Source organism: Nannobrachium achirus (assembly GCF_963921795.1).
Source record: "Nannobrachium achirus genome assembly, chromosome: 13".
Classification (NCBI taxonomy): domain Eukaryota; kingdom Metazoa; phylum Chordata; class Actinopteri; order Myctophiformes; family Myctophidae; genus Nannobrachium; species Nannobrachium achirus.
Genome location: NC_137833.1, coordinates 8,890,259 through 8,903,066, shown reverse-complemented (window position 1 = coordinate 8,903,066; position 12,808 = coordinate 8,890,259). Strand labels below are relative to the sequence as shown.

Here is a 12,808-nt window from a genome sequence, read left to right as displayed (position 1 = left end):
CTATTTGTGAAATTGAATCCAGAGCAGATGAAGTTTCCACCCGGCAGAGACGATATGACGCGCAATTACAACAGTATTGATTATGTTCACAATAAAATGCAACGGTTCAACAACGGAGACATTTAATCTCCCCCGTCAGCCCTGTGTGTTGGCTTGCATTCCAGCGTTCTGCTCCTGGAAGCAGGTTGTTGAGAGAACTCTGCTGTCAAAAACAAACAGTACGTTCTGCCTTCAGTGGTGGAAACACACAAACACCTGACCACTGTTGCCACACTCGGTGAGAGAAATAAGCAGCCTAGGTCTATGAAAACAAGCCTAAAAGAAGAGACTAGGCTACTTATTGTAAACGAGGACTTTAAAACTATAGAGGGTATGCGCGTGACATAATCATCATCATACCCAGAGGTTATGCGGGAAGCCGGGAACGCCTACTGAGTGACAAAAAACTACCTTCTGGCCTTGACAGCCCATACATCCAAACAGAAAGGTCATATCTGATTGCATTAAACAACGTTAAACTGACTTTGCCACTCACTTTGCCACTCGATTTGCCATTCACTTTATGCATGTGCATACCATAATAAGCTATGTCGTCTATTTGAAAACGGCAAGTCTTGTAGGTTACAGCCCATACATCCAAACAGAAAAGCCTTATCTGAATGCATTAAACGACGTTAAACTGACTTTGCCACTCACTTTGCCACTCGAATTGCCATTCACTTTATGCATGTGCATACCATAATAAACTATGTTGTCTATTTGAAAACGGCAAGTCTTGTAGGTCTGTTATTAGATATGGCAACACTGCACCTGACCTACAATGACCCAACCCTGGTTGTTCCAATGCAAAACGTGTTTAACCACCACGACATCAGTGTTACATTCCTCTGTACGTCCTGGGTGAATGAAGTATGGCCCAAAACAACAACAAAAAAATAGAAAGTCATCTACGGTTTACTTCCCGTATCTGCGTGAAATGATAAATGAAAGCAATAAAACTTTGCTTTTATGACATTTCTGAAACCATTCGTGTTTCATTTCATTCTGATGTATTCTATTGCTAGTTTGACCGCATCAAATACTCTTTTAATCTTAAAATAACCAATAGCTGAAAATGGCTGACATGCTGTGAGATTGTAGATCAAGACATGCTGTGAGCTTGTAGATCAAGACTTGCCGACTTGTATGGAAGTCAAATGACTGAAATCAGTCGTGATGATGTGGAACTTTAATCCATGCACACGCACATGCGCGCCACAGACAAACACACACACACCTTGAAACCTTGCTTTAATCCATGCACGCGCACCACACGCACACGCACACACACACACACACACCTTCAAACCAGCTTTAAACTGACGTGGAGGAGAAGTGGTAGAACCAGAATAGATGCCACAGATAAGACGTGTATTTTTAGACTAGAAAGAGTCGAGAGAGAAGGAACGCTGTGGGAATAATGCGAGACATGTTAAATATGTTTTCATTCCGAGACGTTAAGATAAAAGCGCGGATAGATGTTGCTTCACGTCAAACCGGTGCACTTATAGCTCATAACATCCTCTGCTGGCCTAATGCACTGCGGCACCGCGTGCGTTTTATTTATGAAGTATTAAATAAATCATGAATCATCATCCAGAGACTGAAACTCTCCTTTTAGCATCAAGTTATTGTTACGTCATATTACCCCAGCGTTGTTTTAACACATAAAGACATCCGTGTCATTTTAGATCCGAGTTAAAAAGCGTTATTTTATACTTTGGCTGTTCTAGCAGATATACAAGCTCAGAGTACCTCTGCTGTTTTTGAAAACTATGTGCAAATATAAAACCCTAACCCTAAATGTGCAAATCTTTGAATATATATATTCTTTTAAAGTTATTTTTTTACTCATTACTTTGCCTCTGGGGGTCCCTGGAACAAGATATTTTGAGATGGGGGGGGGGGGGGGGGTATCAGCGGCCAAAAGCTTCATTTTGGGGGTTCTAGACATGAAAAGGTTTGAGCGCCACTGATAATATAGCAACATAAGTTTGTTTTTTTGTTTTGTTTTTTCTTCAGAAAACTGTTTGTACATTTAGTAGAATCGACCTCAAGTCTTTAACAGGTTAAAAACCAGTCTGGTTGGGATGCTATCCGTCAAAGGACTAGTTTAGACATGAGAGCTAGGCTGTGTGTGTGTGTGTGTGTGTGTGTGTGTGTGTGTGTGCGTGCGTGCGTGCGTGCGTGCGTGCGTGCGTGCGTGCGTGCGTGCCAAAGTGTAGCCACCGGCTACTTAGTCGGTGGCTAGACATATCCCATAGCCTGCGGGAGGCTGTAACCGCGACGACACATCCGTTTGGCTGTCAATTTGCTAATCATCAAAAGGTCGCGGGAATCTGCCCGCGGCGACATCAACCTCAGGATGTGTGATTGGTCGGACCGGGTATCCCAGTCCTAAACTAAAAGTTTGGTCCAGTAGAAAACTAGGCAGCGTTGCTGTGTCCTCAGCATTGCAGTGTCACAGTTAAGGACCAGTAAGACTCCCTAATCAGGAGATAAACGACCGTCCAGGTCGCATCTATACACAAATTGGTCTGTCCATGTTGATGACATGACTTTCGAGATACTGTGTACCACTTTGCGTGATTTTAGGGCAAACTCTGTAGGAGCAGTGTCCAAAAATGTGTCTTACAAGAATCTGCCTCACGGTGGCGCTAGAAGAGGGCCACGTGAGAAATGAGGTGGAGGTTGTGGTTTGGCAGCCAAGGAGTGTGTGTGCAAAGTTTGGCATGAATAGGGGCAACGGTTGCGGAGATATGAGTAGGGGAAAAGTGTGACGCGACGTCACGTACTTTAATGGGCAATGGTAGCCAATCAGGAGGTAATATGGGAAATGGGACAGATCCATGTTGATGACATGACTTTTCAACCCTAATCTGTAGGAGCAGTGTCCAAAATGTGTTTTGGCAGCCAAGGAGTGTGTGTGCAAAGTTTGGCATGGATTGGCATAACGGTGGCGGAGATATGAGAAGGGCAAAAGTGTGATGTGACGTGACAGACTGTCAGCCGGTGGAGCTTTTCATAGTAAGTGCGACCTGACGGTCGCAAAAAGTTTGGTCAAGTAAAAAAACTAGGCAGCATTGCTGTGTCTGCAGCATTGCAGTGTCACAGTTAAGGAAAAACGTAACAATGGAGCATGGAACACTGTACTGTAATGTACAGTCAACACTGTGTACACTAGTGATATCCTGATGGCCAGAGTGTTCTTACTGCAGAGCTTTAACCTTGTGTGAGACGGTTGGTTCCTGTGTGCAGGCGGTTGTTGCAGTGCAACGAGGGGGGGCTGGAATGTGTTTCTGTAGCATTCATGGTGCAGTGCACCCTTCATCCCTCAACCTGCTGCTATCTTAACCTAGAATTATTTCATGATTTAGCTGTGGAAAAAATAGCAGATCTACAAGCTCGCAGCGCGGCACTCGAAGCTTGTAGATCTGCTATTTATTGAAAAATCGTGAGTCTTTGAATATATCTTTTTAAAAGCGAACATTTGTAACTCAAATGTTTGCTTCTGGGTGATCCCTGGAACAACATATTTTGAGATGGGGGGTGGGGGGGTCCGCAGCCAAATACATGTAGGTTGTCAAGGGGGTCTTTGAAAAAGTTTGAGAACCACTGATTTAGAAGAAGGATTTAGAAGACATTAATAGAATCGGGTCAAAAATATTCAAAGACAAATGTTCACGATTTTTTTTTTTAAATAGCAGATCTACAAGCTCGCAGCAAGGCACTCTGTGCCACGCGGTGAGTTTGTATATCTGGTATTTTTTAATAGTTAAAGCATAGAATAATGGTTAAAGTGGTTCAAATCTAAAGTGACACAGATAGACCTAAGATCGATTCTACAAATGCCTTCTAAAATAAGTAGTTCTCGTTTTGGAAAATCGTCTGTCTACCTTTGATACTTTTGTGTGATGCTGTACTGTGATCAAGTAGGCTGTCGATTTACGAAAAAACGGAAAAAGTTAAAATATGCAATATGCAGATGCAGATAACCGGTTTCTTCTTCCCAACAGCAACACAATGTGACATGGGCCAAATAAGAGGCCAGGCTGGAAGAGGTTAAAACCTGGATTACATGGACAGAGCAGCCAACGGTCCCTTTAAGGCTCAGGCGGTCCTATCTGTGCGGGCCGTAGGGAAATAACCCTTATCTTACACCTTGATATGAGCTTACACATAAACCCAGTGAGCCGGGTTGCCACGTCCTCTTATTATAAGCCACTTTGGGCTTGTTTTTCTGTGAAGTCGCTTGTAAGTTATTGGGTAGTTGCGGGTTGCCTTTTCTGGGCTTTAGTTAGGAAGTAAGAATAAATAAGCACAATTTTATTCATAATTATTTACACCAGTGGTTTAAATAATATCATGGATACCCCCAAATGAATATGCATTTGCCCCAAACCCCCATCTTTTGTGCCAGGGAGCCCCGTAACAGATTTGTGTTATTAGAATGGTTCAAAACTATTCCACATTCTATTTCAAGAATAGATTGAAAATAGCATGTCTACAAGCTCAAAAGGCGTCGCATTGTGATGCATTGTGAGCTTGGAGATCGTCTTTTTTTCCAAATAGCCGATGTATACAATATACAGGTTTAACCCATTTAGAACGGGTACACATTATTGTGTATCATTATTTTATGCTTTAACTATTGAAAAATAGCAGATATACAAGCTCACAGCGTGGCACTCAGTGCCGCGCTGTGAGCTTGTATATCTGCGAGCTTGTAGATCTGCTATTTTTGAAAAATCGTGAAAATTTGAATGTTGACCCGATTCTATAAGTGTCTTTTGAATCCTTCTAAGATTTTTTGAAACCCTATGTTTCTACGTCAGCAATCTGGCTCGCCATCGTCAAAGAAAAGGTCCTTTTCACTTAACTGGAGCACAGTTGGTCTGTTCTTAAGAGACTACTATGTCAGTGGTTCTCAAACCTTTTCATGTGAAGGACCCCCAAAATGATATGTATTTGGCCACGGACCCCCATTCAACATATTTAGTTCCAGGGACCACCCAGAAGCAAAATTTGAGTTACAAACGTTCGCTTAGATTTTGCACACTTTTTTACGACTTTTTCAAAAATAGCAGATCTACAAGCTCGCAGCGCGGCACTCGGTGCCGCGCTGTGAGCTTGTATATCTGCTATTTTTCACTGGTTAAAGCATTCAATAATTCTAGGCCTAAAGTTCTCACGTGGCCTAGTCGCTTCTTTTGGGCTTCCTAGACCTGATTTGCTTGCTTCTCTCTCAAGCTCTGGCAACGCTGCCAGTGAGTCACCGTGTCCTCTCTCCAGACACCACGCATTACGTTTTACTTCCAGAGAGGGAATTGTTCAGGAACATTTGCATTTCACTTGTTTTATTACAGCTGTTCATTACAAGGAACGGTTTAAGAATCTGGATGAGAAGAGATCCTGTCATGACTACAGCAGGGTTTGTTTAAAATAATTAAAGACTTTCGATGTCTACCTGAGACACAAACAAGTGAAATAGCAGATCTACAAGCTCACAACGTGTCACGTTTCTTGGAATGGAATTTCTTATTTTAATTGGAGAGAAGGTTTTGGTCATTGTACAACCAAGTATAATACAGGGGTAATCAAACTAATTACGGCAATGAAATAAAACACATAAAAAGAAAACCTTGCTTCTCGATTATTCGGTCCATTGTTCGTTATAAATATCAGTTTCAACGTATTTTCTGTAGATTTCCCAGCCATACAATCATGAAGGCATGCCTGTGCAGGGGTCATCCGTACACAGACAATGTGTCTGAGGTGAAGACTTGTCCTTGTCCGTGGATAATTTTAGATTTTCTTTTTTACACACCATCATAACGTTCTTATTTTGATCATGAGACCCAATTACTTGTCAGTCTCCAGGTTTTCTTTGGAATGTAGGACACTGATTTACTATGGCACTATGTATGGCACATTAGAAGTCCACTACTACTCGTGATTGTCAAATGTTTTATTTGCAAGGACCTCCCTAAAGAGTGTAGAAATGGAAGCAAAGAGCCATTAAGGGTCCATTTGTACTCTCTCAAGAGTTACAGACCCGTTATGGTCATTCAGGTAAAAGCCAGCATGGTGATTGAAGACCCATGGTCGTGCGAGGTTAAAAATGTGACCAAACTGGGTGGTGTGGGTGTGATCATAGATATAACAAGCTAGATAACTCATCTGCCGCTGCAGTTCATTGGAGCAACGTTCAACAACTGGAGGCCGGACGTACGGAAAAACTGGAGGATCGCTGCCAGTCAACGTGACTACTGGCCAATCACAGCGTGTCTTTTCCGGGACTTATAAATTCAATTCAACAGAGCTTTATTGGCGTGGCTCAGCTGTTCTTAGAGGCTGCAAACGAAAAAAAACAAAAAAAAAACACCTGCCTCAGATTGGCCTACCAACTTCCGTTTCTGTGGTGCACGTGGAAGCGGCGCTCACGGATGCAATGCAGATTCCCTTGGTCCCCCTGCTCCCCCGATGCATAAGCACCAGAGCCGAAGGAGGGGTCTACCTTTCTTTTTTTTAATATTTTTTATCCCACGATTTTGTAACCCATTTTTTCACCCAGTGCCAATAAATTGCCTAACCTGTAATCCTGGTTTCTGCGCTCCCTCTGCCACGACTGGAGGCAGTATAGAAAACTAGGATTACTGCATGTTTTCGTGAGGGTATCTAGTATCTACCCTAGGAGATACGGGAAGAACATGCAAACTCCACACAGAAAGGCCCTTTCGCCAACCCCACCTAGGGTGTGGGCGCTGATGACGCGGAGGAGAGGTGAGGCGACAGCGCTACCAACTGCGCCACCGTGCCCCCACCTTTCTATGTCCAGGGTTCCCACAAATTTTTAACAAATAATTTCCAAAACGTAATATTTAACCCAATTTCCAGGACTATATAACAATAATTCAGCTCAATATCTTACTCCTATGCGCAATGCCAAAGTGTATGCCAGTTGTTCTCAACATTTCCAAATAATCATGTTTTAACTGGGGACCCCGGCACCCTGACGAGCACTAGGAGTTGAGGAATTTTGTATATCACGGTTCTGTTGTGAAAATAGCAGATCTACATGCTCACACGCGAGGCGTTGTGTAGATGTAGATCGGCTATTTTCACAAGTTCTGCCTCTAATATTTGACAATTCGTCCAATGTTTAATTTGTAATTTCAGAAGTATTAATAAAATCAATAACCAAAGACAATGCATAGCTATTTTTTCCAGGACCTTCCAGGACCCTTGATAAATTCCAAAACTTTTCCAGTACTGGAAGAATATTTGTCTAATTTCAAAATATTTCCAGGAACTTCATGACCGTGGGAACCCTGTTTCTATGTCTATGGGTGTGATGAGGTCATCTTGTCCTTACCTGCGTCGTGCGAGGCCAGCGCCCGCAGCATCTTGCCGGCGCTGCGTCTGGTCTGCCTCTCCTTGTTGCACAGCAGCTCCATCAGCAGGTCCAGCGCGCCCGTCTCCTTGAACTCGCCCACCAGCGAGCCGATGGCGGCGTAGGCGCTCAGCACGTGGATGGTGTGGTGGATGGAGAAGTCGTTCTTCTTGCTCATCTGCTTGCGGGCGCGCAGCACCAGGCTCTTCACGTCGCCCTTCATGTCCGACAGCTCGCCCTGCGGTGGAAGAGAGTGTGGGGGGGGGGGAGTACATACTGTAATTATGTCGTCTCTAGTTGCGTGGAAACATAATACAGTATAATACTGTTGCTTTTCAGGATTCAAATTCAAAAATATCAAAAGCAGCGAACTCAAAATGTGTCGCTTCTTGTTGATCTGCTACTTTTGATACTTTTGAGTGGCGCATTAGGGTCTTAATTTATGGGAAAAAGAACACACACATAAAAGGTTAAAGAGGTTTGTGCCAGACAGCAATGAGCAGTTGTGTTCGAAATGATTCAACCCCCTCGGAAAAAAATGTTCATAGCCACTGTTCCTTTGATTTAGAACTTGCTCAAAACTGTACTTTGTGGAACATTCAGTGTCTTTGCAATTGTTTTATATCCTTTTCCTTTTTTGTACAAAGCAATAATCTCTTCTCTGAACTTTTCTGACCATTCCTTAGGATGTCAGTGTTTCTAACTGCTCTAATCAAAGTCAACAAGTCAACAAACTTCCAGTCAGGCCAGGTTGCACATCTGATGCAACTATTCAAGCCCTTGATTAGTCGATTGCTAATAATAATAATTGAAAGTGAAAGTGGTGTTGGAAGTGGCATTTAGCATTGAATTTGGAAAAAAACACACCAAATGTTACTTTTGTTGAGCTATTTACATTGTTCTTGTATGATGTTTTTATTTCATTCAGTTGTCAGTTTGTGAATTTAGCTAATAAACCAGATTTGCAGAGGGGGGTTGAATAATTCTGAGCACAACCGTATAAGATGGGAACGTTCTCATACTACTGCTCTGCCCCCCTGGGGTTTATTTAAATAATAAAATGTTACTTAAACGAATCTGTATGGAGGTATATGTTAATACAATACAACTAGTACGTCTGCAGTGGTTGGAGGTGGTCTCACTGAAGACAATGGATGGACACAAAACTTGTGGATTGTAGCTTTTGAAAATGGCCATCAAATCTATGCATATACTAAAAAAAAGAAAAAAAAAGTATGGCTAATATTAGATAAATGGTCTACAGCAGTGGTTCTCAAAGTGGATTTCAGGGACTCTCTAGGTTCCTTTGTGAGGGTTTAAATTGAACCTTACAAGTCTGTAACTCTAACAGTGTACAAATGGAGCCAAATGGACACGTCCATTTGTACACTGTCAAAGTTAAGGGGATACCTTTGTTTCAAATTTTGAGAACCACTGTTCTACTGTATGTGTGATTAGGGTCAAGTCACACCTCGTCGAATGTGACGTTGGTGGGGAACTCCTCTCCGGACCTCCTCCTGCCTCCCTCCTCTTCCTCCTCTTCCTCCTCGTCCCTCCTCTCCCTCCTGGCTCCTGCCCCCTCCTTCCTCTTCTTGCCCAGCAGGGTGGGGCAGTTGGCGTACACGTCCTCCGTGCTCATCCACATCAGGATGCTCTCCGCCTTGCTCTCGCCGGCCGTGGACGAGCTGCCCGAGCCCCCTCCGCCTCCTCCGCCTAGGGCTGTCATCGTTAGGACATTTTACATGACGGTTAATCGTCACTCAAATGATTGTGATTAACGATTTGTCATTGACAATAGAGGGTATGCGTGACATCATCATCATACCTGGAAGTTATGCGGAAACGCCTACTGAGTGGCAAAAAAACTACTTTCTGGCCTTGACAGCCCATAAACAGAAAAGTCCTATCTGATTTCATTAAATGACGTTAAACTCACTGTGCCACTCGATTTGCCACTCACTTTATGCATGCGCAAATTGCGCATACCCTCTATTACATTTTTCTTTGGGTTTTAGGCTTTGAAGTTGCAAATGTCAAATGTGTCTCATATCTGCCAACTGTATACTCAAAAAATAACATTGATAGTGGAAATAGCTGATCTACAAGCTCGCAACACGAAGCGTTGTGAGCTTGTATTTTGAGCAATTTCCACTATTTCTGAACGTGTTTGAAAATATACGATCATTTTTGAGCGGTGGTCACAACGCTCCTACACGTGGCCGTGTGTGTGGGTATGTCTGTCTGTCTGTCTGTCTGTCTGTCTGTCTGTATGCGTCCGTGTCTGTCTGTATGTAGCCTACAGTACCTTTTTTGACCACACATGTTAAGGGAGGGGCGCTGTTGTTCAGGCCAGGCCAGACACACACACACACACACACACACACACACACACACACACACACACACACACACACACACACACACACACACACACACACACACACACGGATGGATGGATATATATATTTGTTTTGCTGTTGCGCAGCCTCCACGACCACCGCTCAGTTCACACGGGTGTGATTTTTAACATGGAAACGATTATGACAAAATAATTGCGATCATGTCAAATAACTGCGATTAGACAATCATTTATGTAATAACTGTGACAGAGCCTACCTCCGCCGACGCTGGCCGCGGCCCCCGAGCCCCCTCCTCCCCCCACGCCGCCCACCACCCCGTCGCCGGAGGACCCCCCCGGCAGCAGGATGCCCCCCGTGGCCGGGGGGTCCTCGTCCAGGGTGACCAGGGTCCAGCGGACCAGGTACTCGGTGGTGCCGTCGTGGGTCCTGCGTTGGCGCAGCAGCTCCTCGGGGTAGGCCTGCAGCCGCGGGCCCAGCTGCACCAGCAGGTTCCCGTTGCGGCGCTCGCCCGCCATGGCTGCGGCTGCGGGATGAAACAAAGGGAGAAAACAGACGATAAGAGAGAATTAGTGAAAAACCCCAGGACAAAAATCCACTCGGTCTAGACAGTTCACCCTCCTGGCCCCCAAATGTGTGGAATAAACTGAACTCCCTGTCGCAGAACGACAGACTCACTCCTAGGGGTGGGCGATTTGGTGATAATAGTTGAGACGATACAATGTGTCCACGATATGCCTTTTCAGAGGTATCGTATATATCGTGACACAATTGAGGGAGCCTTGTAAATACAGAGATTCATTGCAGAATTCAATTAAAACCTGCATTTCAAAATGCCATTTTCAAAATGGTCAAAATCATCAGTTCTCAAACTTTCAAATGTCAACGTCTCCACTTAACTCTGACAGTATACAAATGAAACCAAATGGTCCATTTGGTTTCATTTGTATACTGTCAGAGTTACATACTTGTAAAGTTCAATTTAAACCTCCCGAAAGGGACCAGAGAGTCTAGTTTTTGTCAAGTAACTTGAAAAATAATCATAAAAACTAACGTGAAAAAGAATCGTGATAAAATCATGTATCGTGATACAGCTTGGGGAAAATATTGTGATATTGTATTTTTCCATATCGCCCACCCCTACTCACTCCCTAGCTTTCGCCATGGACTTAAGACTCACTTCAGACTCCACCTAAGCCCATAGAACTTATCATAGCACTCGCCTACTCTCAATGACCATACATGAAAACTAGATAGCATTTTGTAGTTTTATACATCAAGTTTTTTACTGATTAGGTGCTTGGTCTACCGACATTATTTTTCTAGATTGATATTTCTATGTAATTGATGTATTGATGTTGATGTATTGATCATTACCTTGCTTATTGCTCTGGATTAAAGGCGTCTGCTAAATGCCTAAATTTTAAATTGTAATTGCAGTGAATAATACAATCATCATCATCTTGGAATACATCTGTGTCACGTTGGACTTGAACCACTTTAACCATTATTTAATGGGTTAGGGTTAAGCTCGAGCATGTAGATCTGCCTTTTTTAATCCTGAAAATGTGTGGAAGTCTTTAATATTTTGACCCGATTGTCTTCTAAATGCTTCTTCTAAATCAGTGGTTCTCAAACTTTTTTTATGTCAAGGACAGCCAAAATTACATGTATTTGGCCACAGAGCACAGACCCCCCCCCCCCCCCCCCAAAAAAAAATATGTTGTTCCAGGGACGCCCAGAAGGAGAGATTTGAGTTACAAAAGTTTGCTATGAGAAATATATATTCAAAGATTTGCAAACATTTTCAAAAATAGCAGATCTACAAGCAAAATAAAATCTCACTACAAAAAATGTGTGCAGGACAGAGGCACCGAGCATATCTAAAAGCTTTCAAATACGTCACAAACTTAGGTGGTGACACAGATTTTGATAGTATAGTAACGTAATTTGCTGGACCCCTTCAAATCCCCTCAAGGACCCCTGGAGGGGCCCCAGACCCCATTTTGAGAACCACTGCCCTATATACTTAGTTGACCTCACCGGAATCCCTCAGGGCTCTGTACTAGGTCTGCTCCCGTTTTCCCTCGACACCAAATCTCTTTGCTGAAAATAGGCTATTTTCACAGTATGTTTGACCGCAGAGCAGACACACTGGGGTTCATGTGGTTGAAGTCTAAAGGACCGTTCACAGCAACAACGATAACTATAATGATCATTATTAAAAAATATCTTGTTTTTAAAAACTGTTCAAACTCAACATAAAGTAGAGTCCCGCAACTATAATGAAGGCAATGGTGAACTATATCAGTGGTTCTCAACCTGTGGGTCCGGACCGGGGACTGCCCATAAGTCCTACATCTCATTAGTCCTACATCTCATTAGTCCTACTTTGGTTAGGGTTAGGTTTTAGGGTTAGGTTTAGGCATAGTTTTACTGAGGTTAGGGTTGTGGTTTGGGTTAGGTTTAGACTTTTTGGTTACCACCGCGCTCTGACTTGACTGGTGCGGTGTCCCTTTAGATCAACATGTATTCATTGGAGGATGGATCGCACACAGTGGCAAGAGTTGTTTTTTCTTTCTTTATTATTACATGGATGAGAAACAAACGTTCGGCTATCAGCCTTCTTCTTGGGTTAGGTTTAGGCATAGTTTTACTGAGGTTAGGTTTAGGCATAGTATTTTTACCAGGTTAACATCACCAGATTCTGACTAAGGGGATGTACAAACAATGAGATGTCGGACCAATGCCATGGCACCTCTGGACCCCCAGGGGGTGTCCAAATTATTTTGGGGTGTCCCCAGATGTTTAGCTTAATGTTTACATTGTTTTCTCACTCAACTGTTTTCTCACCCAGCATACAGTATAGGTAAGGTGTATACTGTAGTATACATGGTACACCTACACATTTAAACATTTCTAAAGTGACAATTTAAGTAGCCTTGCGTTGCCAGACACAGCCAGTGAGTAGAGTAGTAGTAGAGTATGGCAACGCAAGGCTACAACTTAAGGACTTTTA

At 43.2% G+C, this 12,808-nt stretch overlaps 1 protein-coding gene across 2 annotated transcripts in view; it reads right to left on the bottom strand.

Annotated features, from left to right (window-relative positions):
• The window catches only part of cul9 (cullin 9), a 62,758-nt gene extending 53,730 nt beyond the window's left edge, over window positions 1–9,028 (bottom strand). For both annotated transcript variants that reach the window (XM_080740313.1, XM_080740314.1), the window contains exons 1-2: window positions 8,904–9,028; window positions 7,415–7,670 (exon numbers count right to left, since the gene is read on the bottom strand). In XM_080740313.1, coding sequence (XP_080596439.1) covers window positions 7,415–7,655 — 241 coding nt within the window. In that variant the 5' untranslated portion in view covers window positions 7,656–7,670; window positions 8,904–9,028. The remainder of the gene's footprint in view (window positions 1–7,414; window positions 7,671–8,903) is intronic.
• Between the last annotated feature and the right edge of the window lie 3,780 nt (window positions 9,029–12,808).